The sequence below is a fragment of the Pongo abelii genome, chromosome 2, assembly GCF_028885655.2.
Source record: "Pongo abelii isolate AG06213 chromosome 2, NHGRI_mPonAbe1-v2.0_pri, whole genome shotgun sequence".
Lineage (NCBI taxonomy): Eukaryota > Metazoa > Chordata > Mammalia > Primates > Hominidae > Pongo > Pongo abelii.
The window spans coordinates 105,454,889-105,479,154 of NC_085928.1; the positions used below are offsets into that span (position 1 = coordinate 105,454,889).

The 24,266-nt window shown below is 53.6% G+C and overlaps 2 protein-coding genes and 1 long non-coding RNA gene across 15 annotated transcripts in view; 1 reads left to right on the plus strand and 2 right to left on the minus strand.

Moving 5' to 3' along the window:
* Positions 1-79: 79 nt before the first annotated feature.
* Positions 80-17,375, minus strand: P4HTM (prolyl 4-hydroxylase, transmembrane). 2 transcript variants are annotated; one of them, XM_054550818.2, is made up of 9 exons: positions 16,657-17,010; positions 16,353-16,434; positions 5,615-5,805; positions 4,645-4,741; positions 2,983-3,145; positions 2,073-2,382; positions 1,376-1,525; positions 1,056-1,179; positions 80-557 (listed from the first exon to the last, which is right to left on the minus strand). In XM_054550818.2, exons 1-9 carry the CDS (start codon positions 17,008-17,010, stop codon positions 337-339), a joined length of 1,692 nt encoding a protein of 563 aa, XP_054406793.2. In that variant the 3' UTR covers positions 80-336. The 2 variants fall into 2 exon arrangements, with proteins under 2 accessions (XP_054406793.2, XP_024100832.3); XM_024245064.3 differs by having other exon boundaries at positions 128-557; positions 1,376-1,466; positions 2,197-2,382; positions 16,657-17,375.
* Positions 16,967-23,644, plus strand: LOC129058260 (uncharacterized). Of its 2 annotated transcripts, none has more exons than XR_008523317.2 (3): positions 16,967-17,676; positions 20,173-20,361; positions 21,563-23,644. It is a non-coding gene; the product is annotated as an uncharacterized LOC129058260 (long non-coding RNA). The 2 variants fall into 2 exon arrangements; XR_008523316.2 differs by having other exon boundaries at positions 21,595-23,644.
* Positions 23,612-24,266, minus strand: part of ARIH2 (ariadne RBR E3 ubiquitin protein ligase 2) — a 64,466-nt gene continuing 63,811 nt past the window's right edge. For all 11 annotated transcript variants that reach the window (XM_063722519.1, XM_063722517.1, XM_054550816.2 and 8 more), the window contains one exon: positions 23,612-24,094. In XM_063722519.1, coding sequence (XP_063578589.1) covers positions 24,023-24,094 — 72 coding nt within the window. In that variant the 3' untranslated portion in view covers positions 23,612-24,022. The remainder of the gene's footprint in view (positions 24,095-24,266) is intronic.

Genomic DNA, 24,266 nt, shown 5'->3' on the forward strand with positions numbered 1-24,266 from the left:
CCCGCGGAGGGGCATGTCCCTCCCCCCGCCCCCTCACGTGACGCTTGCGGGGCGCTCCCAGTTACCAGCCCGCTGCACCTGGCGCGGACTCACTCCCGCCGACCCGGAGCTTGTCGGGCCGGGCGGCTGGAACCTTGTGGTTTTTTTATTTGACGGGGCAGATGGGGTCAGTACACAATAAATAACATGAATATAGGAACTGCGCCGTATCGCGGCTGGCGGGGTGGGGCAAGACATTGGCCAGACCTTTAGTCTGCAACAGGACAGAAGGACAGCCGGACCCCCGATCTTGGGCAACTGGCGACCCGCGGCTGGGAACCGGGGCTAACTCTTCCCTCAGAGCTCCACGCGCGCATCGCGGTAGGCCCGGTCCAGAGCCCACTCGGGCTGTGAGTCGGTGCCCCCTTCTCGGGCCAGGCGGGCCATCTCCTGTTGGAACAGCGCTTGCCGCGCTCGGCTGGGGTCCACATTAATCCAGTTGTTGGCAATCCACTTGGTGCCGCGCGTGACCAGGCAGCCCCCGTGCAGCGAGTAGTCGTCTACGTCACCCACCCAACCTAGAAGAGGAGGGTGACGTGAGATCCTAGGCTGAGCTGGCCAGAGCTTGGCCTCATAGGCACCCAGAGCATGACCAAGGTGGGTCCAGCTATGCATTCGTTGTGTAGCAAACACCCAGACCTAAGGCTTCCTTGGAGGCTCCTCATCTCACCCCACTAATGTATAGTCAACACCACTGGCCCTCTGAAACCAGCTTTCTTGCTGTTGGGCCTGTCCATATCCCTTCCCACCCTGGGTTAGCAAAGAACATGCGTCCCAAGCCCCAGGGAGTAGGAAGTCTGGGGCATCAGGGAATGATAGGGATGGAGATAACCCAGTAGGCAGTACAGGTCCTGGGGCAGTCTGCTAAAGTCACTAAGGATGGCCTTTGGGAGGCACCAGGAACAGAAAACTATTTGGAAAGCAGCCAGAAACAGCCCTCCATTGTGGCAGATGGGGGCTGGGTAAAGGGAAGCTGTACTCAGGGCACCCCCCCAGGCCTGGCCATAGGCCCTCACCTTGCCCATCAGGCAGGTAGTTGTACCAGAAGACTGCTGTGCCCTGTCGGGGCTTGACACGCAGGTTTCCCTTGTCACAGTGCCTCCGTGTGTCACGGAGGTCCACGTCATCCTGAATCAGACTCTGTGGGCAGCAGGGTGGTGGGGTGTTCAACCTGTCCCCACTCTATGGCCAGGCCAGCCAAGGGTGACCAAAGGGAAACCAACCAGATATGTCCAAGGAATCATTTGGGCCCACATCCTTAGACCTGGAGAGGTGTGTACTTCACTTGCCTAAGCCCCTGCCAGCCCACAAGAGTAATAGCCCAGTTGACCCTTACCATTTCATCGTAGGTTCTGTTATCTGCTACAGGGAAAACAGTCTCGCCCCCACCAGTGACGTTGTTCAAATAAAACAGCACTGTCATGTAGCTGTAAGGCAGGGGGGCCACTGAGCAGGTCCCCAGTTGTGGATGCTCCCAGGGGCTTACCTGTGGGCAGGATAAGCTGCCCAGGTTCCTGTTGCCAGGGACCAGGACAGACTAGGATGGGAGACAATAGGGCAGGCCCGTGCCAAAATGTCCCTAGCCCCTCCTTCCCAGAAACCCAGTCTCATACTGTGAGTTGCAATGGTTTTTTGGCCAAGATCACAGGTGCACTTAGTTAAATGCCATGGCCCTGAGCAAGGGCCTGGCAGGGAAAGGTAGGCTAGCAGAAGCAACAGGGCACGCTGAAGGGCTCCTTGGGGATCAGAAGGGGCTGGGCCAGAACAGCCACCTGAAGAAGAAAGAACTGCCTTGACAGGGGAGGGAGGCACAGCTTCAGCTTCTCTAAGTGGAATCAAGATCAACACCTGGAGGAATGGGCAGGACAAGCCAGGGGCCCAGCCTTGCCCCTTGCTTCAGAACTCAGGGGGCAAGTTTTGGTGTCTGTGGGTACTTCAGTCTGTGTTGACTCCAGTGGACACAATGGCCAGTAGCCACCCCTTTCCAGCCATTTGGTAAATAACTTGTGGGGAGAGGTGAGGGCATCACTGACCGGGATAACCCAGTGATCTCCTGGCCCCATGCCAAGGGGCATGCCCACAGTGCAGGGCTGTGCCTGTGTCATGGGTGTTCCTGGTCTGAGGATTGAAGGCAGCCCCCAGTTGGGAGATACTTGCCGGCAGGAGGTCTCGAAGGGTACAGACTCGTTGGCTACCAGCTTGGTATGGAAGCAGATGGTCTCTGGGTACACAGGCCCACTGTCCACGTGGGCATGGTAGTGGCCCCCCTCACCATATCGAACAACCTGCAGCGGCTCGCTGAGCTCCACGATCTCAGGCGACAGGCGAGTGAGGCGCAGCACCCTGGTGGGCAGCAGGCATTTGGCTGGGCAGGCCCAGGCAAGGTGGTGATCTGAAGGAGCTGGCCAAGGTGGACCCTGGGCCTGCCACAAGCTCTGCCCCTACCCACCTCCCCTGGAAGTCCCTTAAGCCATCTCAGACTGGCCCTGTAAGAGCAGGAAGGGGTTACTCATGATGATCCTTCTCCCTCAGATGCCAAAGACAGAGACACCTGCTGTGTGGAAATGATGACATTTCCACTAAATAAAGGGGGCGGGGAGTCCTGAGGTCCTCCTCCCTGGAAGGAAGTTGTTTATTTAAAAACCCTTTTCCTGCTGTGATGGGGTCAGATAAGGGGTCAAAGGTAAGGGGTCATTTATCTAATCAGAAAGAAGTGCTCAATCTCTTTCTAATCCCAGTTGCCTATTGTGTGCCTGCAAGGAGGGCTAATTTGCCTTTGTTAATTGCCTGTCTTTCAGTGGGCCCCAATCCTGGTCTAACAAATGGAACTTAATCCCAAATGGGTTAATCCATTCTGTCCTCTTGGCCCCAGACAAGGACTTCTGTGGAGGCCCTACCCAGTCTTCTCCCCCTGCTCCAGTGAGAACAGCTTCAGGTGCTCACCTCTGGCGGATGGCACGCATGACGTGGTGGGCACCCTCACCCTGGTAGAGCCAGGTATGGTGGCTGTTCCGCACCAGCTCACTGGACTCTGCCTTGTGGCTCCTCATGTACTTGTGGAAGTCCCGAAGGTCCATGTTGGAGAACTCCTGCAGACTCAGCACTCCTGCACAGGGCACCCACCATCAATGCCCGCCAAGCCCATATTGGGAGGCAACAGTGGCAGGCTGCACTTCCCTACCCACCCCAAAGGCAGCAGCAGCCCCTGACCTCAGGCACTGAGGGGACTTGTACACTTGTCCCCCACCTGGACTTTTGGGTCAGATGAACCTGGTTTCTGTCACATCAGGCCTTACAGGAAGACCCAGAGCAGTTCCTTTTCTCAGTTTAAGCCCTAATTTGGCCCTAAGAAGGAAGAGGCCCACCCCCTATTAGAGTGGCCAGAGAAGGTTCTCCAAAGGAAGCTTGAGCCATATGGCCAGGGCCCTGGCCTTCCAGCCTGGCTTTATAGAGTGGTGGCCACTCTCCGGCCTGTGGAGGGTAAGGAGAGAGCAGGCAGTGCTGGGCCTCATCCAGGGCCTTACATACATACACCAGGGTGCAAGCAGGGCCAGCCCCCGGGGAGTTCCTCATGACCCCAGGTCTCATCCTGGGTGGAACCTACCTCGCCAGCCCTGCCTACTGCATTACCAGCCCACCTTAGCAACGAAAGTCAGGCCACCCCCTCTCATGAGAACATTCTCCACTGCCCCTGCTCAAACCATTAAGCAGGGGTTCTACCCTCTTGGGGTTCTGGAAGAGTAGTTGGTATCTTTGCTCCATGTTATTCTGGCTGACCCAAGGACGTCACCTTCCACTCTTTGGCCCAGATTCCTCTGAGGGTGGGGGACATTCAAGGGCTGTGAGACTGTCACCACCTCTGTTCTGGGGCCTATAGCAGTGTGGCAGCCATCCAGCCACAGGTCACGGCCAGATTCTTCACTCTGGTTCACCAGCTGCAAAGCCACTCTTCCAAGTCCTTTTTAACTGCTGTATCTTCCTCTTGGTCCAGAATTTGGGCATGAGGGTGATGACCACACCTCAGAAACCTCCTGAGAGTTATTACCAGAGGGGGTACCACTTGCATGACAGCTTCCCTGCCCACGCCTCCGCAGCAGTTAGCACAGTTAGCAGCACTACCATTTTAGGCGCTTTGGCATGACTCCAGGTGGACAAGAGGAAGGCAAGGGAGATCTCACTTAGACCAGGGAAGCTGTCTGCTGGGGTGGACCTCGTGTCTGGCTGGAGAGATGGATGGAGCAGGGTAAACAGCCAAGCTCTAGCTGGCCTCACTGTCGCCTTGCTCCTGCTCCACCCACTCTGTTCTCTGCCAACTAGCAGCCCTACTTCCTGTCCCCAGGCTCTCAACTCTGCCTGATGTTATCAAAAGGGTCTCCAAGAACTGCCCTCAAGACCATCACCAAGGGGAACGGGGGGCCTGGCTGCCTGCCTACTTCCCAGGGGTAAAAAGCAAGGCTGGATCTTTGCCTCCCCATCTCTGGCCACTATAAAGGGGTGCAGAGAGGCTGCCTGGCTGTGGGGGAAGGGCCCAAGTTTTCAAAATTGTGCACCTGGGAGTGGGCAGGAGGCTCACGGGGATAGGACTGTGCAGAGGTGTGAGCTCACCGTCACCATCAGGGTCGGCCTTGATCGCGGCGTACATCTCCTGAATGCTCTCTGGAGTCATCCACCATCCATTTCCCAGGCGAGTCTGGGCCAGAACCTAAAGCATAAGAGGGTCCCTCAGTGGGTGACCCCAGTGATGGAGAGCCAGCAGAGAACAGATAGCCCAGTGCTTGTTGTGGAGCAAAGTGTTCAGGTGAGGGCATGGATGAGGACACAGGGCAGAGCCCATTGGGCCGAAGTGAGTGCAGGTAGAAAGGTACAGAGCATCTGAGGAGAAGGCCGGGGCCTGGGGGTCAAGAGGCGTAGGGCCATTTGCATTCCCGGACTAAGGGCCCGTGGCCTTCATGGAGAGCACTGTTGATTGGAAGCAGAGTGAAGGACAGGCCTGTATCCCACTCAGATACTCTGGGTGAGATGGGGAAAGCCAAGTCCTGGGTATTAAGGGAGAACAGGCACCAAGGGGAAACCTGGTTAGGGCATGACCACCAGACCCCTCAGAAAGACCAGGCTCAGTGGGGTGTTCTGTGTGGGCAGTGCCCCGCACCACCACCCTGCCAGACTTCTCTCAGAAGCTTGGCCCTCCAGCCTAGCTGTAGAGTGTGTGAGAGTTATGCAGAGAGAGAGGCAGGCTGCTGGCCACCTCAGAGCTGCCACCACATCCACCATGAGTTCTGTGGGGCTCCCAGCCATGAGAGCAAGGAATGCAGGCTACAGATGGTGCATCCCTCCAAAACTATGGTGATAAATGCCATCACCCCCAGGTGGATTCTCCTGCCATCTTCTGAGGTTCCCAGGGTAGCCAAGGGCTCTCCAGAGGGAAAGGGGACCTCCCGGGTCTGGGCATGCCCAGGAAGGTCTGGGTGGTGTCTGACTTTTGGGACCAGGGCTGGGCTGGACAAGTGACCTGGCCACCAGAAAGGTGATTCTGGGCACTCCCACCCTGAGCCTACTCAGGTCCCAGGATTCCAACCTCGCGGAGCTGCAGGTGCCCATCACGGTTCTGGTCCAGCAGCTGGAAGAGGTCCAGCTGGCTGACCTGCATAGTGCTCATTGCCTCTTCATACTCTTCAGTGGGCAGGATCTGGCTGCGCTGTAACCCCTTCATCTGCGCCAGATGGATGATGAGCCGACACTCTTCATCAGTCAGGAAGCTGGGGATTTCTGCCAGAAGAGGAGGTGGGTGAGGCCAAGGACTGAGCCAGGGCGCCGGTGCACCCAGTACCTTCCTCCCTGCAGGGTTCCTGGGGTACTGCATGTCCCTCAGTGGCCACCAGGTCTGGAGGATGGAGGACTTTACAGACCCCTTGATTCTGACTTGTCAAGATTGAGTTGTCCTGCAAAGGCTGGCTGGCATTGGAAATGTGGGACCTCTCTTGTTGATGATGAGATCACGCATTTTCCAGGAGAGCCCTGGGAGGTGAGCCAGAGCTAACCTGGATATGGGCTGACCCATCTTTGGGTTGAGACTGAAGGCTAGAGAGTGATCCTGAAGGGCAGAGGGTTGATTGCTTACTTCTTACTGGGTATAAATATTTAAAGTGAGGAGATGGTGGCTGCTTCTTGCTTTCATTTTAACTTTTCAGCATTATTCAAATAAAAACAGCACAAGACATCCAATGCTTTAGGCCAGTCCGAGGGCCTTCCCCTCCAATTTCCTGCATAGATGGGTGCTGGCCATCTGACCAGGGCTGAGTTGCCCAGTGCTGGAAGATCAGTGAGGGTTACTCAGGTTTTGGGCAGATACTGGTCTCTGAAAAGATGTCCCAGGTGTCCTTTGCTTCCTCAATTCCTTCCCTGGTACAAATGTTCACTGAGTGCCTACTCTATGCCTCTACACCCCTGAGTAAAGATCAGTCAGGCCTGGGGCTTGGTTTCAGTGGCTGGCTGCCTGCACACCAGGCACAGCTGGTAGGCGGCTTGGTGGAGCTAGAACCTGAGCCTCACATCTAGGGAGCCCACATTCTGGTAGCCCCAGACACTTCCAGAGCAGAAGCATGGGCCCTGCTTCCTTCCCTTGTTCCTGGGAGAGAGGACTTCACTGGGGGACAAGAAGCACACAGAGGAGCTGATTGGAGGAAGGGCGGCCCTGCTACCTGCGGAGTGGCCTGCCGCTTCTCTCAGTTACACTTCCAGCACAAAGTTCCAGTCATTGCCAAGAGGAAGGAAAATGGCCACTCAGCACCAGGGTTGGAGCTTTTTTTATTTTTTTATTTTTTGTAGAGATGGCGTCTCCCTGTGTTGACCAGGCTGGTCTCAATTTCCTGGGCTCAAGCGATCCTTCCACCTCGGGCTCAAAAGTGCTGGGATTATAAGCATGAGCCACCACACCTGGCCTGGAGTGGTTTCTAATAGTAATTACAGCAGAAAATACTTAGGTAGCACAGACTCTGTCCAAGGCACTGTCCTAAGCACTTCATACATATCAACTCCTTAATCCTTATACTTACCCTAGGAGGCCAGGCCCCATTAATTCAACCTTCCTATCTAAGAGGAAACCCACGCACAGAGAAATCAGTGCCTTGCCACTGGCCACCCAGCCTGCTGTGTTCCAGAAACCATGCTCATGACCAGATTCAGCTACTAGGAGCAGGTGACCCTGATGTGATAACACTGAGGATAGGACAAAGGCCCCAACTCTTGGCCTGCATGATCCCGTGACCCCAGCAAACCCAGAAAGGGTGTGATCCAAGGGGAGACAGCCCTGTGGAACAATGGATTAGATCAAATTGCAAATCAACAGAGTCACCTCTTGATTGCCTAACACACAAAATTTAAAAAGAAAGAAAAAGGAAGCCAGAAAAAGAAAAGAAAACACAGGTCCAGGTTTCTTCAGTTTATTAGGTGCCAGTAATCTGCAAGCCCAGTGGAGGTGCCTCCAGCCTCTACAGTCCCCTGCTGTGTGCTAATCAAAAACAAACAGCCCAGTCAGCATGTTGGGGCCTCACCAGGTGGGTCCAGGCACCTCGGACCCCTGCAGGGTCTCCTCTGTTGGCTCCCTGGGTGCAGGAACAGCCCTATAAAAACCCTCAACTTCAGTTCACTAAGGCCAAGGCACAAAAGGCAGTAATGGAGCGAGGGCTGTGGCTGCTGGTGACACTGGTGATGCTATGGGATGACAGCAGGGTCAGGGGCTCCCTGGGGCTGCATGAGGTGCATGCCCATTCCCCAAGCCATGGCCCTATGCCACAACATTGGCTACACAGATGCATCTGCCCAACTTGCTGGACCACAACACAGCGGCTGAGGTCATCCAGCAGTTGGTCAGCTGGCTGCCCCTGCTTGCCTGGGAGTGCCACCCCGATGCCCACCTCTTCCTCTGCTATTTGCCCCTGTATGCCTTGACAGGTAGGACAGGGGCTTCCAGGTGCAGGGCCCTGGAGGGCTCCCTCAGGGCCCTGCTCTGGTGGCTCAGGTCTTCAGTAATCCTTGCTGAGCACCTGAGCACCTATCAGGGCTGGGCGCCGACAGGCACAGAGAGGAAAATGGATCGTTTTGTTAGAGTGTTCCAGGCAGAGGGAACCAGGTGCCCTTAGGCAGGAGACCATCAATGGTGGTCAAGGGCTCTTGAATGTCAAGATAGGGCAGGTGGACAAGTCGCTTCAGGCTGGGGGTTGGGGGCAGGCGGGCTGGAATTTCCTCTCCAGTGAGGCGTGGAAGCTATGTCTGTCCAAAGAGACCCTGGCAAGAGATGGAGCAGAGGCCCTTCTGGTGGCCTTTTCTCCTAGAGAGTCCAGAGATCCCAAGGCTGTTTCCTCTTCCCTAGCTTAACCTATCCTGTGAACAATGGTTCCTCCCAGAGCCCCTGGGTGGCCATGTCAGCAGAACTCAGGATCAAGCCCTTGAACTGTTTGCCAACCCCAGACCTGGCTATGGTGCCCTGAAGGCCTTTCAGGACAAGAGGGAAGGCCCTGTTTCCTCACTTTAAGATGGAGAGTAAAGGCCCAAGGTGCAGGCCGCCTCTCGCAGACACTGGATGGCCACAGAGCCGGAAGGGGAGGTGCACTGGAAAGCTGGCAAGGCACCTGAGTGGGAGCGGGGAGTGAAGAGGCAGAGCTGAGGGCTGAGATGTGGGGCAAGTGGGAAAGCCAGGCTACAGGGCTGTTGCTAGGCGACCAGTGTCGTTGCCCAGCAACCAGAGAGTTCCAGGCCACGAGACAGGGGTAGGAACATGGAGAGGTTCCAGCTGATCTGGGTGCTCAGCCTGTGGCGGTGCGGCCCCCGACCCTTTCCCCCAAAGGGTCATCTACCCCTCCTACAGCCTGTGCGAGGCCACACAGGCCAGCTGTGAGCCCATCATGGCCTGTTACAGCTACCCCTGGGCAGCCATCTTGCACTGTGGACGCTTCCCCTTGGGCCATGATCTCTGCATCACTGCTGTGGCCAACAACGGCTCCCGCCTGGACCGCCCATGTGAGTCTGCACATGGCTGGTCTCCACCTTGCTCGGCCCCACCCCTTTCAAATCATTCAAATCATACAGGGGATCAGGTAAACTGTACTCAGTGTCACCTACAGCAGACATCTGTCTCAAAAAGGGTAAAAAAGGGGGAAAAGTGGAGGGATCAGCCCCCTCCACCCCCTCCTCACTCCACCCCCAACCACACTGGCCAGTGCCTCGCCTTGCCCCTCTTCCCAGTGCTGCGTGCCAGCTGCAGGGACTGCGAGTTGCAGGATGCAGGCTCCTCCAAGGAGGTTCTGGACACTCTGCACCAGTGACTTTGATGAGTCCTGGGCCTGTAGCTTTACACACCCCTTCCAAGTGCCTCCATTGCAGCTCCTGGCTCAGGGCTGAGGCAATGTAAGAAGGAATATCCAAATGCTATGCCTGGTTATAACGAAAAGAAAAAATTCCTTTACAAGCATAGGACATTGCTAAAACAACAAAACGAAACCAAAAATTCTGCTAAGGAAGGTGGCAGCCTGATTCTAAGGGCAGAGCATCAGACAAAAGGGTTTAGTCCACTAGGTGGAGGGGACTGATGGACTAAACACTCTTGGGGGTTTAGGGAGGACTCCTAGAGGCCCACCTCCTCACCGGCCCCTCCGTTCCCACTCAGCAGTGAAGGTCAGGTTCTCCAGACCCAACAGTACTTCCTCTGGCCCCTGGGACTGCGACCTGTACTCCAGACTAGAGGTGCTGAAGACGGGACCACTGCCCCCTGCAGAGCTGGAGCCCACCCTGCAACGCTGGCTGCAGCTGGATGTCACGTGCGTGTACAATCTTTTTCGAGGAAGGCACACAGGGACCTATGTGCTGAGTGGGAAGATGGAGGCCTGCTGGCTGTTGGTAACCACGGCCTATGCCTGGAGCCAGGGCCACCAAAATTTTCGACTGGCTGTGCGCCACTGGCACCCTCACCAGTGCCAAGAATAGGGGCTAACCCTGCCAGGGAGAGCCTGGGACTTTGTAGCCATGGCCTCTGCAGTGGCCATGCAAATTGTGTGTGCTCCCATGGAAACACATACAACCCTCTTTCTGCTGCCCCCCAAGGAGATTTACAAACCAGAATCCAGAGAGACACAAGTCTCAAACAGGGTGGAAGTACACTTCCCATGGACACAGCTAGGAACTGCTTCTTGAGCAGGTAGTCCTCTGTCCGGCCAAGAGGACAGACAGGCTCCCTGGCAGCTGTGTATGCTGGGTAGGGAAAGCCACTTTCTGTCAGCTGTGTATGCTGGGTAGGGAAAGCCACTTTCTGTCCTTCCCAGGCCTGGGATGACAGCCTGGCTAGTGGCCTTTTACTACTGCCCACATGCCTCAGAACCCCAAGCTGAGTCTTCAGGCAGGCACATAGCCTTGGGCTATGCTCACCTTGGACAAGATGCTGTTTGTCGAACCCCGGACAGACTCAATTATACCTGATTAACCTTTACTGGTCCGTAGCTTTGCCAAGCAGCAGGCCTGTGAAAGAGCAGGGGTGTGTGTGGCAATGCAGAAGCCTGAGCTAAATTCCTTAAAAACTTGAACTAGCCAGGTGCAGTGGCTCACACCTGTAATCCCAGCACTTCGGGAAGCTGAGGCAGGCAGATCACGAGGTCAAGAGATTGAGACCATCCTGGCCAACATGGTGAAACCCCATCTCTACTAAAAATACAAAAATTAGCTGGGCGTGGTGGCGGGTGCCTGTATTTCCAGCTATTCGGAAGGCTAAGGCAGGAGAATCACTTGAACCCAGGAGGCGGAGGTTGCAGTGAGTCGAGATGGTACGCACCTGTAGTCCCAGCTACTTGGGAGGCTGAGGCAGGAGAATTGCTTGAACCCGGGAGGCGGAGGTTGCAGTGGGCCAAGATCGCACCACACTGCACTCCAGCCTGGCGATAGAGCGAGACTCCGTCTCAAAAAACAAAAGAAAACAAAACAACAACCTTGAACTAATACGCACACTAAAATTCTTTCTCTACTTCTGGGCCTCCAGTGTTTGTCATGAGCACCATGGTCTGATGTAGCTGCCTAATTGTTTTCTTAAGCTGAAAAAGAATACATTTAGAAATCCTAAGATAAAGCAGTCATGATTTTAAAATAAATTGTTTTGTATACTGGTGGCAATTACTCATTTACCTCAAATTGTTAAGAAAAATGGATTAAAACTCTTGCTGGCCACTGGTAGTACCCCCTGCTGCCTTTGAAGAGGGTGCCAAGTCAGAAGGATATGTGGAGGATGCTCTAAGCCAGCAGGCAGATGCTGGACTGGGCTGAGAGCACCCAGTGAACTCCTCCAACCAGCCAAGAATTAGCGGGAGGCCGGGCACGGAGGCTTATGCCTGTAATCCCAGCACTTTGGGAGGCCAAGGCGGGTGGATTACTTGAGGTCAAGAGTTCGAGACCACCCTGGCCAACATGGTCAAACCCTGTCTCTGGTAAAAATACAAAAATTAGCTGGGCATGGTGGTGGGCGCCTGTAATTTCAGCTACTCAGGAGGCTCAGGCAGAGGAGAATGGCTTGAGCCCAGGAGGCGGAGGTTGAGGTAAGCCGAGATCACACCACTGCACTCCAGCCTGGGCAACAGAGCAAGACTCCATCTCAAAAGAAAAAAAAAAATCAGCAGGAGATACAACTCTGGCCATTGGACACACAGCTGAGACAAATCAATCCTCTTACATATGCAGCTCACCTTTGTGGGCAGAGGTACAAATGACACAAATAAATACGGAAAATAGTTTCCAGCAGTCCTAAGCATTTGAGAACAAAACCCAGCAGGTTGATGCAACAGGGTGCCTGGGAACCTTTTAAGATGGGTTTGAGGACAAGAGGTCTCTGAGGATGGGATGTGTGAGCAGAGGCCTGCTGGAGCTGAAGGCACTCTCTATGGGAAGAGCCAGGTCTAAGCCTTTTAGTGGGGGAATAGTACATACAAAGGCCCTGAGGCAGTAGTGAGCTTGTGGTGTCTGAGGAGCAGCAGGGAGTAAAAGGAGTTGGGGGTGGGGGCAGGAGATGAGTCTAAGAGGCGAGAGGGCTTTTAGGCATCAAATGAGACAGAAGTGAAATGGAAAATGTTGGAGACATTTAAGAGAGTGATGAGCGGCTGGGCACGGTGGCTCATGTCTGTAATCCCAGCACTTTGGGAGGCCGAGGTGGGTGGATCACCTGAGGTCAGGAGTTTGAGACCAGCCTGGCCAACAGGGTGAAACCCCGTCTCTACTAAAAATACAAAAAATTAGCCGGGCGTGGTGGCAGGTGCCTGTAGTTCCAGCTGTTTGGAAGGTTGAGGCAGGAGAATCACTTGAACCAGGGAGGCGGAGGTTGCAGTGAGCCGAGATGGTACCATTGCACTCCAGCCTGGGCAACAAAAGTGAAACTCCATCTCAAAACAAAAACAAAACAAAACAAAACAAAAAGAGAGAGTGATGAGATCTGATCTGCTATGACAGAATCAGTGTGGAGTGGGGTAGGACAGCGGGAGAAGTGGGCCACATGTAAGAAGGCAATGTCCCCAGAGGTGGCAATGGTTCGGAAATGGAGCACTTCTGTTCTGAACAGGATGGTGCCCTCAGCTGACACCCAATATTCCAAGTCCTTTATTTCCCTACCAAGGGAAAATGACCTACCAGTCATGGAGGTATTTGCCAGGAGCTCAGCGTGGGCCTTTTGTGGCCCAGGTCCCAGTTGCCAAGTGTCTTTAGAAACAAGGGTGGGAAACAGGAAATATTTCTCAAGGAGAGACTGGGGGTTGCATGGGGTCTTCCTTGAGAAGTGCTAGAGTTCCCTTCTACAGAGATGGAGGCACCTTGGGGTGGACCCCAGTTCCCTTGCCCCAGCTCACATCTTTAGCATCCACTCTTCAATCCCAGGTATCTTGGGTCCCTGAGGCTGGCAGGTCACAGGTTTAGATCCAAGAACAGCATGACAGAGGGGGCAGAATCTATAGCAGGTCCACTCTTCTTGGGCCCTGCTTGCCCATTTAGAATAACTGGGTAGCAGACCAATGGACAGAGGGACAGACAGGCCCAGAAGACAGACACTGCTCCTGCTGGGGATGAGGCATCCTTCTTTGTAATCATCCAATACTACAGTATTTAGGAACTGCCCCTCCATGACCACCCTCTTCCCTCTCACACATCTGGACTTCCTGTAATCATTGATTGCAATCTCTTGGTTATGCCTTTTGAAATTCATCTGCAGAAACAGAGATCCATCTGATGGCTTAACCAGAACCAGTTTACCTTTTGTCAAATCTCTTCTGCTTTTCATAATTTGCTCTTGGTGACTTTAGATCTGGGTTTCTCATTCTATGCTTTTTTTTCTTTCTTTTTTTTTTTTTTTGTGATGGAGTCTCACTGTCACCCAGGGTGGAGTACAGTGGCACGATCTTGGCTCACTGCAACCTCTGCCTCCCAGGTTCAAGCAATTCTCCTGCCTCAGCCTCCCGAATAACTGGGATTACAGGCATCCGCCACCATGCCCAGCTAATTTTTGTATTTTTAGTAGAGACGGGGTTTTACCATGTTGGTCAGGCTGGTTTCGAACTCCTGACCTCAAGTGATCCACCCGCCTCAGCCTCCCAAAGTGCTGGGATTAGAAGCATGAACCACCAAGCCCGGTTGATTCTCTGCTTTATAGGACAAGCTGTTTATTAGGGAGACTTTGGCTTCATGGCTCACTTAACCTAACATCAACATGAATTAGATATATACAGATCCCAGGAAGGCTGCTGAGAGAAAACAGTGCCTCCTCAGATGTGTCTGTTCATAGTAGTGTAGTTAGTAGTGTAGTAGTAATGGGGTGAGTATTAGTTCCTTCCTGGACCCCTCTTTCCTGACAGTCATCTGGCTTTATCCCATACTTCCCACAAGTCGTTGCTCAGATTTTTTTTTTTTTTTTTTTGAGATGGAGTTTCATTCTTGTTACCCAGGCTGGATGCAATGGCACAATCTTGGCTCACCACAACCTCTGCCTCCTGGGTTCAAGCGATTCTCCTGCCTCAGCCTCCCATGTAGCTGGGATTACAGGCATGTGCCACCATGCCCTGCTAATGTTGTATTTTTAGTAGACGGGATTCTCCCATGTTGGTCAGGCTGGTCCCGAACAACCTGACCTCAGGTGATCCACCCGCCTCGACCTCCCAAAGTTCTGGGATTACAGGCGTGAGCCACCGTGCCCAGCCTTGCTCAAATATTTTTCTCAGGCAGGTCCACCTTGGCTACCTTATTAAGGGTTCCAGCCAGGCACGGTGGTTCACACCTGTAATCCCAGCACTTTGGGAGGCTGAGGAGGGCAGATCACCTGAGGTCAGGAGATTGAGACCATCCTGGCTAACACGGTGAAAGCCCGTCTCTACTAAAAATGCAAAAAATTAGCCGGACGTGGTGGCGCATGCCTGTAATCCCAGCTACTTGGGAGGCTGAGGCAGGAGAATCGCTTGAACCCGGAAGGCAGAGGTTGCAGTGAGCTGAGATCATACCATTGCATTCCAGCCTGGACAACAAGAGAGAAACTTTGTCTTAAAAAAAAAAAAAAAAAAAAGAGTTCCAATCCCAGCTGAACTTCTGCCTTACTGTCTGCTATTTTTTTTTTCTTTGAGATAGGGGTCTCTCTCTGTTGCCCAGGCTGGAATGCAGTGGCGCGATCTTGGCTCACTGCAACCTCTGCCTCCTGGGTTCAAGTAATTCTCATGCCTCAGCCTCCTGAACAGCTGGGATTACAGGTGTCCACCACCACACCTGGCTAATTTTTGTATTTTTAGTAGAGATGAGGTTTCACCATGTTGGTCAGGCTGGCCTGGAATTCCTGACCTGAAGTGATCCGCCTGCCTCAGCCTCCCAAAGTGCTGGGATCATAGACATGAGCCACCGTGCCCGGCCCTGTCTGCTATTTTATGTTGGCAAAAAACAAAAAAGAAAAAAAAATCTGCCTTACTTGTTTGCAATCACATGTCACCATCTGACACACCAATGTATATATTTATTTGTTTGTTTATTTTCTGTTTCCTCTTCATTTGAATGTCAGCTTCAGGGTTTTGCTTCATTGTTTATATTTAGTTCAATGGTGTGTTCCTGGCACCTAAAATAGTGCCTGGCACAGACTTCAGCGTTACTCAATAGTAATAGTAACAACAACAACAACCAGCTTTGGGTGCCTCTCCCACAACAGGACTGACAGCATAATCTATTTCCCTACAAACAGCATGCATATGACATCATTCTGACAGGTCTAGGCATAATCCCCAACCAGGACCCTCTGCCTTGGAGGTAATGACATGTGCTCAGATGTTCTACTTGGCCCCAGCTCCTAACCCATTCCATCCCCCGGCAGGCAGGAATGGCCCTGGGTTTGCAAATATGTTTGTCACGGAGGCCAGGTACCCAGGGCTGGGCTGCACAAACACCCTGGACGATGTCCATGGGACTAGGGGTCCCCACCTTGTTGACACTGGTGGTCTTTGAAGGACTCTAGGGTCTTCACAGCTCGCACTGTGGCTTTACTGCATAGGCCTTAGAGGCAGGCTATGTGTGTTCTAATCCTAGCTTCACCACTGAAGTAACCGTGTCAGTCTGGCCAAGCCACAGCAGCTCTCTGTCCCTAACTTTCTCCCCCACTGGCCTGAGTAGGATCTACACCCACTTCACAGAGGGGTTGCAGGAATTAAATGAAATAATCATATGAAGGCAAGCACATAACTAGCGCTCAGAAACGATGAGCTATGTTGTGGCTCCAACTGGAGTCACCCTAGAAGGCTTTGCCCATGATGGCTGAACAAAGACTTCACCTTAAGAAGAATCTCAGAGTGCTGGCAGCAAAAGCTGAGCCTCTGACTGGTGCTCCAGTGGAGGAGGCTTGGGGGGCACCAGTTTATCTACATTTGGACAGCCTGCTTCTCATCAGACCACAAGGCCCACTTGGGCAGTGGGATTTTCCCTAGAGGTCCTGAGGTCGGCAGAAAGCTGGTTATCAGTCTCCCACCTTCCCCCCAGTTCTAGAAGGTGACAGAATTAATGGTGGCACGGAAGACAGGTGCAATGAAATGTTTAGACACCAGCCTCAGGCTCACCCTGCCAGCCCTGTGATGGAAGAATGGACTGCAGGGAGTTGGGATAAGAGGGAGTGTTACCCTATTTCGAGGACGGGGAAGGTCCTTCACTTTGGTAATCCTCTGGAAGGGCTGCTTTGAAGCAGCCATTTTCAAAATAGAGGTCACGTGGTCACAACGAGCCCCAAGGTGGCCACCAAACCGCAGCCCCTGGCCCTTCCCAGGAGTATCTGGCGGACTTACCGAAGAGCAGCGGCTTGAGGCTGAGGGTTCGGATGAAGTGATCCCTGTCGGTGACCAGCTGGACCTTACGCTCGTGCCCCACCTAAGGAAAAGGCGCACAGCGGGCAGCTGGGGCGCCAGACCGCGCTGCCCAAGAAGGGCCAAGTCGCCCCGGCCCGGAGCGCGACAGCAGGCGAGTGAGTGGGAGCGCGCGGGACCGACGCAGAGCAGCGCCGGGGGCAGCGTGGGGACCCGGGCTGAGCGCCGGTCCTCTCGGGCTCAGCCGTGCAGGGCCTGGAGCGCGGCGGGGCGGGGAGGTCCTCACCTTGATGCCCTCCAACCGGGTGAGGGGACCTAAGGTGGGCTCGGGCCCGGGGCCCTGGGCACGGTGCTGGGGCCCAGGATCGCTGCTTTCGTCGCCGTTGCTGTAGTGCACGAAGAGCAGCAGCGCCAGCACGTTACCCAGGTACAGGTGCACGAACACCATCAGCACCAGGAAGTAGGCGCGCGAGCAGATGCCGCGGGGCTTGCACAGCGGCCGCACCGGTGCGTCCTCGCCGTCGCCCAGCCCGGCCGCCACCTGAGCCTGGCAGTGGTCTGGCGGCGCCCACTGCGGCCTCGAGGCCTCCTCGGCCGCCGCAGTCTCAGGCCGCTGGCCTGTCACCGCCGCCGCCGCCATGGCACCCAGGTCGCGCGCGCGCCCAGGGGAGGGGCCGCGGGGGTGCCCGCGCTGCGCAGTCGCCTGGACAACGGCCGCCAGGCCCGCGAGCGCCGCGGTCACTAGGAGACGGTGCCTGGGGGTGCTGAGCCCGCCCGGAGCCGCCTGCGTCCGTGCCGGACTCGGCCTCCCTGCGCCTTGAGCCCCGGCCCACGCTGGGGCTTCTCTTCCCAAGCTGGGTTGCCGTCGGGCAGAGCTGTACACTCCCCAAGTCAGAAGCCAAGGCCCCAAGCGTAGACGCAGACAAGAGCGGCACCATTAAGGCATGCACTAGTGGGAGCTTCTCGGTGCCTGCGTGAAGACGCCCTCTTGCCTCTGGGAAAAGTATCGTCTGCATCTTCTTGCTCCAGGAGCGGGGGTGGGGAGCGCAGCGCGGAGGAGGCAGCGCTGAGATGACTCAACAGTGCGGCATTTGGGGGCGCCGCGGAGGCCCGGACTGCGTAAGCGGCGATAGGGTAGGACCCACAGCCTCCTCGCAGGCAGTCTTGGAGCTCGGTTCCGCGGTCGGTCCGGATCTCCCGGGAAGTCTCGCCGGAGTCAGGCAGGCCTTAGGAAGAAGCTGCCTGATGTGCAGGGTTTCACAGGCGGTCAGAGAGGGCATCCTGGAGAAGCCCTGGCATCAGGAAGGTGAGCCCCCCATGGCAGCCTGCAGGAATGAGCCAGTGCTCAGGTGTATGGAACACTCCTTGCATCAAAGCTGGCACGTGTGAAGAGGCGGGAAGGGACTCTTCCACAACTGAGACACCATTACCTCAGAGAAAAATTAAACAGATTATCACCAAAAACGGGGGTGGGGGGAGGACATACCTACCAGTGGTCAAGTGCCAAGGCATCCCTGCTCTTCTAGAGCTGGTTATCCTCAGGAAGAGATTACTACACGCCCTCAGGGCAGAAGCTGACCCCCCTCCCCGAGGTGGACTTGCAGGCAAGAGCAACACTTTTAAGGCAGGTCACACTGGTGGTTTCTCCCTACCCTGGTAACACCCCCCTACCTCTACTCCCATCTCCTCTCCCTTCCCCACAGCAAAGCATAGTCTGCATTTTCTAGTCCCCTCAAGTCAAGGCAGGCCAGGGGCTCCAAGGGCAGGCCCACCTCTTTCTTCTAAGATTCGTGTGTGTGTGTGTGATGGAGTCTCAACTCTGTCGCCCAGGCTGGAGTGCAGTGGCGCGATCTTGGCTCACTGCAACCTCTGCCTCCCGGGTTCAAGCGATTCTCCTGCCTCAGCCTACCGAGTAGCTGGCATGCGCCACCATGGCAGGCCAATTTTTTTTTTGTATTTTTATTATTATTTAATTTTAATTTTTTAATTTTTATTTATTTATTTATTTTTTTGGATACAGAGTCTCGCTCTGTCGCCCAGGCTGGAGTACAGTGGCGTGATCTTGGCTCACTGAAAGCTCTGCCTCCCGGGTTCAAGCGATTCTCCTGTCTCAGCCTCCCAAGTAGCTGGGACTACAGGTGCCCGCCACAATGCCCGGCTAATTTTTGTATTTTTAGTAGAGACGGGGTTTCACCATGTTGGCCAGGCTGGTCTCAAACTCGTGACCTCAGGTGTTCCACCCGCCTTGGCCTCCCAAAGTGCTGGGATTACAGACATAAGCCACCGCACCCAGCCCAAATCTCCTAAATTCTTAAATATAATAAATACCAACCGACAGAACCACAATTTTACCAAGGATCTCATGGCTTTCTCATACCTTTTCTGGAATGAAGTTGAGACTATTTCCCTCTAGCCTTTTTTTTTTTTTTTTTCCCCCCCCGAGACAGAATCTTGCTCTGTCGCCCAGGCTGGAGTGCCGTGGCTTGATCTCGGCTCACTGCAACCTCTGCCTCCCGGGTTCAAGCAATCCTCCTGCCTCAGCCTCCCAAGTAGCTGGGATTACAGGCACGTGCCACCACGCCCGGCTAATTTTTATATTTTTAATAGAGATGGGGTTTCACCATGTTGGCCAAGCTGGTCTCAAACTCCTGACCTCGTGATCCGCCTGTCTTGGCCTCCCAAAGTGCTGGGATTACAGGCATGAGCCACCGCGACCGGCCCCTCTAGCCTTTTAAAAACTAGAATTTGATCACCATAAAATCTGTACTTTGCTTAACCTATTTTCCTGAACTCCATTCTTACACCTATTACCTGAGTTAGGCCTACCACTAAGCACAGGTACTGATAGTTCATTGCCACACAACAGAAAGCAAGCAGGTTGCAGGGCTGCTCCACCTCCTGTCAGCTGTGGGAATTTCACAACCACATCAGAAACCAGAATTTCTTAGTCTTTTAAAAGCCTGGCCCTTTGATGCCATGACAATACATACTACCAAATCCAGGCCTTCTATTGATCTGTATTCTTTTTGTTTGTTTGTTTGTTTTTTTGAGATGGAGTCTCGCTCTGTCGCCCAGGCTGTGCAGTGGTGCCATCTGGGCTAACTGCAAGCTCCGCCTCCCGGGTTCACGCCATTCTCCTGCCTCAGCCTCCTGAGTAGCTGGGACTACAGGTGCCTGCCACCACGCCCGGCTAATTTTTTTATATATATTTTTTAGTAGAGATGGGGTTTTCACTGTGTTAGCCAGGATGGTCTCGATCTCCTTGCCTTGGCCTCCCAAAGTGCTGGGATTACAGGCGTGAGCCACTGTGCCTGGCCTTTTTTTTTTTTTTTTTTTTGACAGTCTCGCTCTGTCGCGCCCAGGCTGGAGTGCAGTGGCGCGATCTCAGCTTACTGCAACCTCTGCCTTCTGGGTTGAAGCTATTCCTCTGCCTCAGCCTCCAGAGTAGCTGGGATTACAGGCACCCACCACCAGGCCTGGCTAATTTTTTTGTATGTTTTAGTAGAGATGGGGTTTCACAATGTTGGTCAGGCTGGTCTCAAACTCCTGACTGCAGGTGATCCGCCCCCCTCGGCCTCCCAAAGTGCTGGGATTACAGGTGTGAGCCACCACGCCTGGCCTGTTTGTTTTTAAGACAGGGTCTTGCTCTGTCACCCAGGCTGGAGTGCAGTAGTGTGATCACGGCTTACTGCAGCACCTACCCCCCAGGCCCAAGCAATCCTCCTAGCTCAGCCTCCCAAGTAGCTGGGATTACAGGTGTGCAGCACCACGCCCAGCTAATTTTTATTTATTTTTTTTGTAGGAAGAGGTCTCCCTGTCGTCCAGGCTGGTCATGAACTCCCGGGGCTCAAGCAGTTCTCCAGTCTCAGCCTCCTGAAGTGCTGGGATTATAGGCGTGAGCCACCACACCGGGCCCCTCTCATTTTAAATGGCTGTGTAATGTGGATGATGACAGCACCTACCTCAAGGGGCTGCTGTGAGGACTAAATGGGTACGTTCTCAGTTAACATTAGTGTGATTGTCTTGTGAGGTCCCACTTCTATCACTTTCTATCCCGCCCCAAGCAGAGCCTGTTAGACAGGAGATGCTCAGATGCTTATTGTGTAAACCCCTGTGGGCTACATGGAAAATCCCTCCTGACTTCGCTAGAAGGTGCTATCTTGTCTCTTTTTAGGATTGCCAAAGGTATGGTGCCAAGGCCATAGTACCCTGGCCCCACTGATCTGCAGGAGTGGCCCTGAGCATGGGTGGTCCTTTGCTCCTGGCCTTGCTGCTACAGTAAAAACATTCACTAGTGGGCTGGGTGCAGTGGCTCATGCCTGTAATCCCAGCACTTTGGGAGGCCAAGGCAGGAAGACAGCTTGAACTCAGGAGTTTGAGACCAGTCTGGGCAACATGGCAAGACCCTGTCTCTACAAAAAAAAAATACAAAAATTAGGGGAGCATGGTGGCACACACTGGTCCCAGCTACTCAGGGGGCTGAAGCAGAATGATCGTTTGAGCCCAGGAGTGGATGGAGGCTGCAGTGAGCAGAGATCATGCCACTGTACTCCAGTCTGGGCGAGAGAGCGAGACTGTCTCAAAACAAAAAACATTCACTAGTGATCAATTCCTTCTACGTTCCCCATGGACTGGAAGCTCCTGGAAGCTAAAGCACGTGAATCACTTGCATACCACTCTATGCCCAGGTGCCAAGCGTGGGGCTTGGCACACCTGAGGTCCAGAGGAAGAGCTGCGTTGTTCAGACTGGCAATGTGTGAGGCCTCTTCTAGCCACAGGTGCCCTGTGCATGTTGCCCACAGCTATGGAGCCTCCACTCTACCCCTGAGCTACTTACCACTGACACTACTGCCACTTCTGACACCACAAATGTGGACCCCCTTAATCAATCCAAACCCCATTTCCTGTCCTTCACCCTTCAGATTAGACTCCACACTTGTTTCTGCCCCAAGTTGTCTCTTCATAACCCTTAGGGCTCCCATGAAGCTGGAGTTCACCCTGCCATATTCCACAGCCCCTACATTCCCATGTCTGCTTTGGAGGGGTCCAGAGGTCTCAGAATGGGGGGGTTGGGACATTTATATCAGTACCCTACCACAACCCTGGGATCTATTTGTGGTGGGGAATGATTCAGCCTGTACCGAGGGAGAGGAGAGCTGAAAACTGCCAGGATTTTCTACTTCATTCCACAGGGATCACTTACAGGTGCCCTCTCCCCCAACAGCCAGAAAGGGAAAACAGAGCCGAGTTTGGCCACTGGGGCCTCCACAGCCCTCTGGAAGAAGGGGCTGACTGATAGGAAGACACTCCTCTGGTGTTCACTGGCCAGACCCCTGTGGGCTCAGAAAACTACCTAGACCCCACAAAGAAAGACACTAGACACATTTTTATAATCAGAAACTTACAGTTTATTGTGAATAAACCACTCAACTTTGAGCAGATGACATTGCCTCAATTAACTTTTTCTTTGAAGAAAAACAAAGATATATGGTAAATTCATGAAAATACTGTGTCCTTTCTCTTCCACCCTTTGTAGGGCAGAAAAATTCTGCCTGACCTTTCCCATCTTCCTGATGATGTTAACAAACGACAGCCACTGGGGGCACAGGAAGGGGCTCTACATAGGCCAAGAGCTACAGGCTACACTCTGAGCACAGAAAACCCTCCAGCTCCAGCATCCAGGGCCACAGCTGGACACAAGTACAGAACTTGGCAGTCCTGCAGCCCAGACAATGCCCAGGGTGTGATTTAGGGTGCAGAGCTGCAACTCAGATCCTGTGCCATGGCAGTATCACAGGAAGGACTTGACGGAGAGGTAAAGGCTCCAGACGCCAGGATATTTATTCCTTGTGCCAATACAGCATTCACACCTGACCTCCAGGTCCTGCAGCAGGTACTCTCCTCGTTCACAGTTAGCTCCCCACTGTTCCATTCTGGGTTCATTTGCTATACTCCTAATTTGTTCTCCCAATCCACCCCACAGTCTCTCCCTTGCTGGGGACAACACAGGAAGAGACAAAACCTAAGGAAGGAGAAAGGGAACCTGCAACCAGCCATGGACCTCATGATCCCATGAGTCACAGCTATCCTCTTTAAGAATGACTGTTTTATAGCTTACATGGTACCTGGGAAATTGCTGACTTGCAGCTGAAATGTATGAATACCAAAGAATTTCTATCACAATATTCACAGATCTCTGTAACAGCTCTACTTGGAGGTCAAGCAGGCTTGGGAGAGTATAGACTGCTCTGCCTGCCCTAGAGTGGAAGCATTGAACAAAGCCACAAACACCCCAGAGATCACAGATCTAACTTTTCAATGGCCCACAGGACCAGGTTCAGGACAGGTAGGACACCAGGCAAACCACTTGTTTCCTTGCACTTCATTGTGCAAAAGCTGGTCTGTTCCTCTGGCCAGACCCTCCTTAGTACAGGATCTCGGACCACAAACCAAGGAGTCCCGTGGCCTTGGACTCCCAGACCCTAGGATAGTATCCCTCTGACAGCTAGAACCAGGCAAGGGGGAACACACCTCAGCCTCAGAGCAGCCTCTGGACACACTCCAGGTTAACATGAAAATAACTTGTGCAAACACGGCCCCCGTGCCAGAAAGTCCAGTGCCCTAGGGAGGGCTATCCTGAATTCTGACCCTGATGTTTGCCAAAGGAGAGTGCAGCAAGACAGTGTCAGGTTTGGCCAAATGTGACCCTGCTCAGAGCTATACCACTTGAATACTGGCACAAAAGAAAGGACCAAGGTAAAGCAAATTTATTTGGGAGGAACAATTCCCTTCAAAAGCAGATCCCTATCTTCAGGAGACAAAAGGAAACACTGTGATGAACCCACACCCCCTAGTTTGGGGGGCCACAGGCCCACCCCCATTCTGCTGTGGGCTCTAGCCTCAGTAGCCAGATCCAGGTAAACCTCAGTTTCAAGAATAAAGGTGAGCCACAGACATGCAGCACCACCAGAGACAACACCCCGTGGCAAGAAGACCATGTTCTGGACTGTCTCCGTATTGCCACGGTAAGGCAGGAGGCATGCTGTGACCCCTTGTGCTCCGTACCCATTGCACAGGCCAGTTCAATTCCCTACCATCTGCCACCCACACTCTTCTTTGGGACTCCAACTCTGGCCAAACAAATGTGAATATGGAAAGCAGAGGCCCAGGGCCCTCTTGCAGTACAGACATTTTGAGGTGGGTAGGCAGCATGTTACATTCTAAGTAAAACAGCTAGAGGGTAAAACACTCCAATGCCAATTTATTTTCAAAAAGGGCTCTGTGTTATCCTATAGTTTGCCTTTTTTTTTTTTTTTGTATAATTGTACAACCTTTGAAAGTTACATAAGTTGTAATTATCTAATACTATTAATAGCCATTCAGAAAACACTTTCCCTCCCTCCCAACAACCATCCAGGGGGAAATAAAAGTCCTGAAAAGAGGCCAGTTCAACATGGCCTCTACCCTGGTAGAAACAAAAAGTGAAAAGAGAAGAAAACAGAAATCAACTAAGAGGTGTTGCCAGTGTCTCTCAGGAGTGGGGCCCTGGCTGTTGCCTGGGGTCATGAAAGGCAGAGCCTGCAGCATGCAGTATGGCAGCCGGGAGACCTTGCAGCCACATCTTCCTCACCCCGGCACATCCACATCCCAACTTAGGTGTCATGGAAATCTTTCAGCAGGGTTCTCCTCCGCTGCTCCGCTATATGCATCTGGTTCTCCAAGTCCTGCATCAGAGAAACAAGGTGTGTGCTTGCATGGCCCAGGCCTGGGAGCAAGGAGTAGCCAAAGTCACAAACACCCTCCAGGACCTCCAAGGAGTCAAAAACACTGCCCTTCCCATTCTTAGCAGCAGCTTCCAGTGCACAAGCCAACAACCCTGTCACCTATTACCATGCC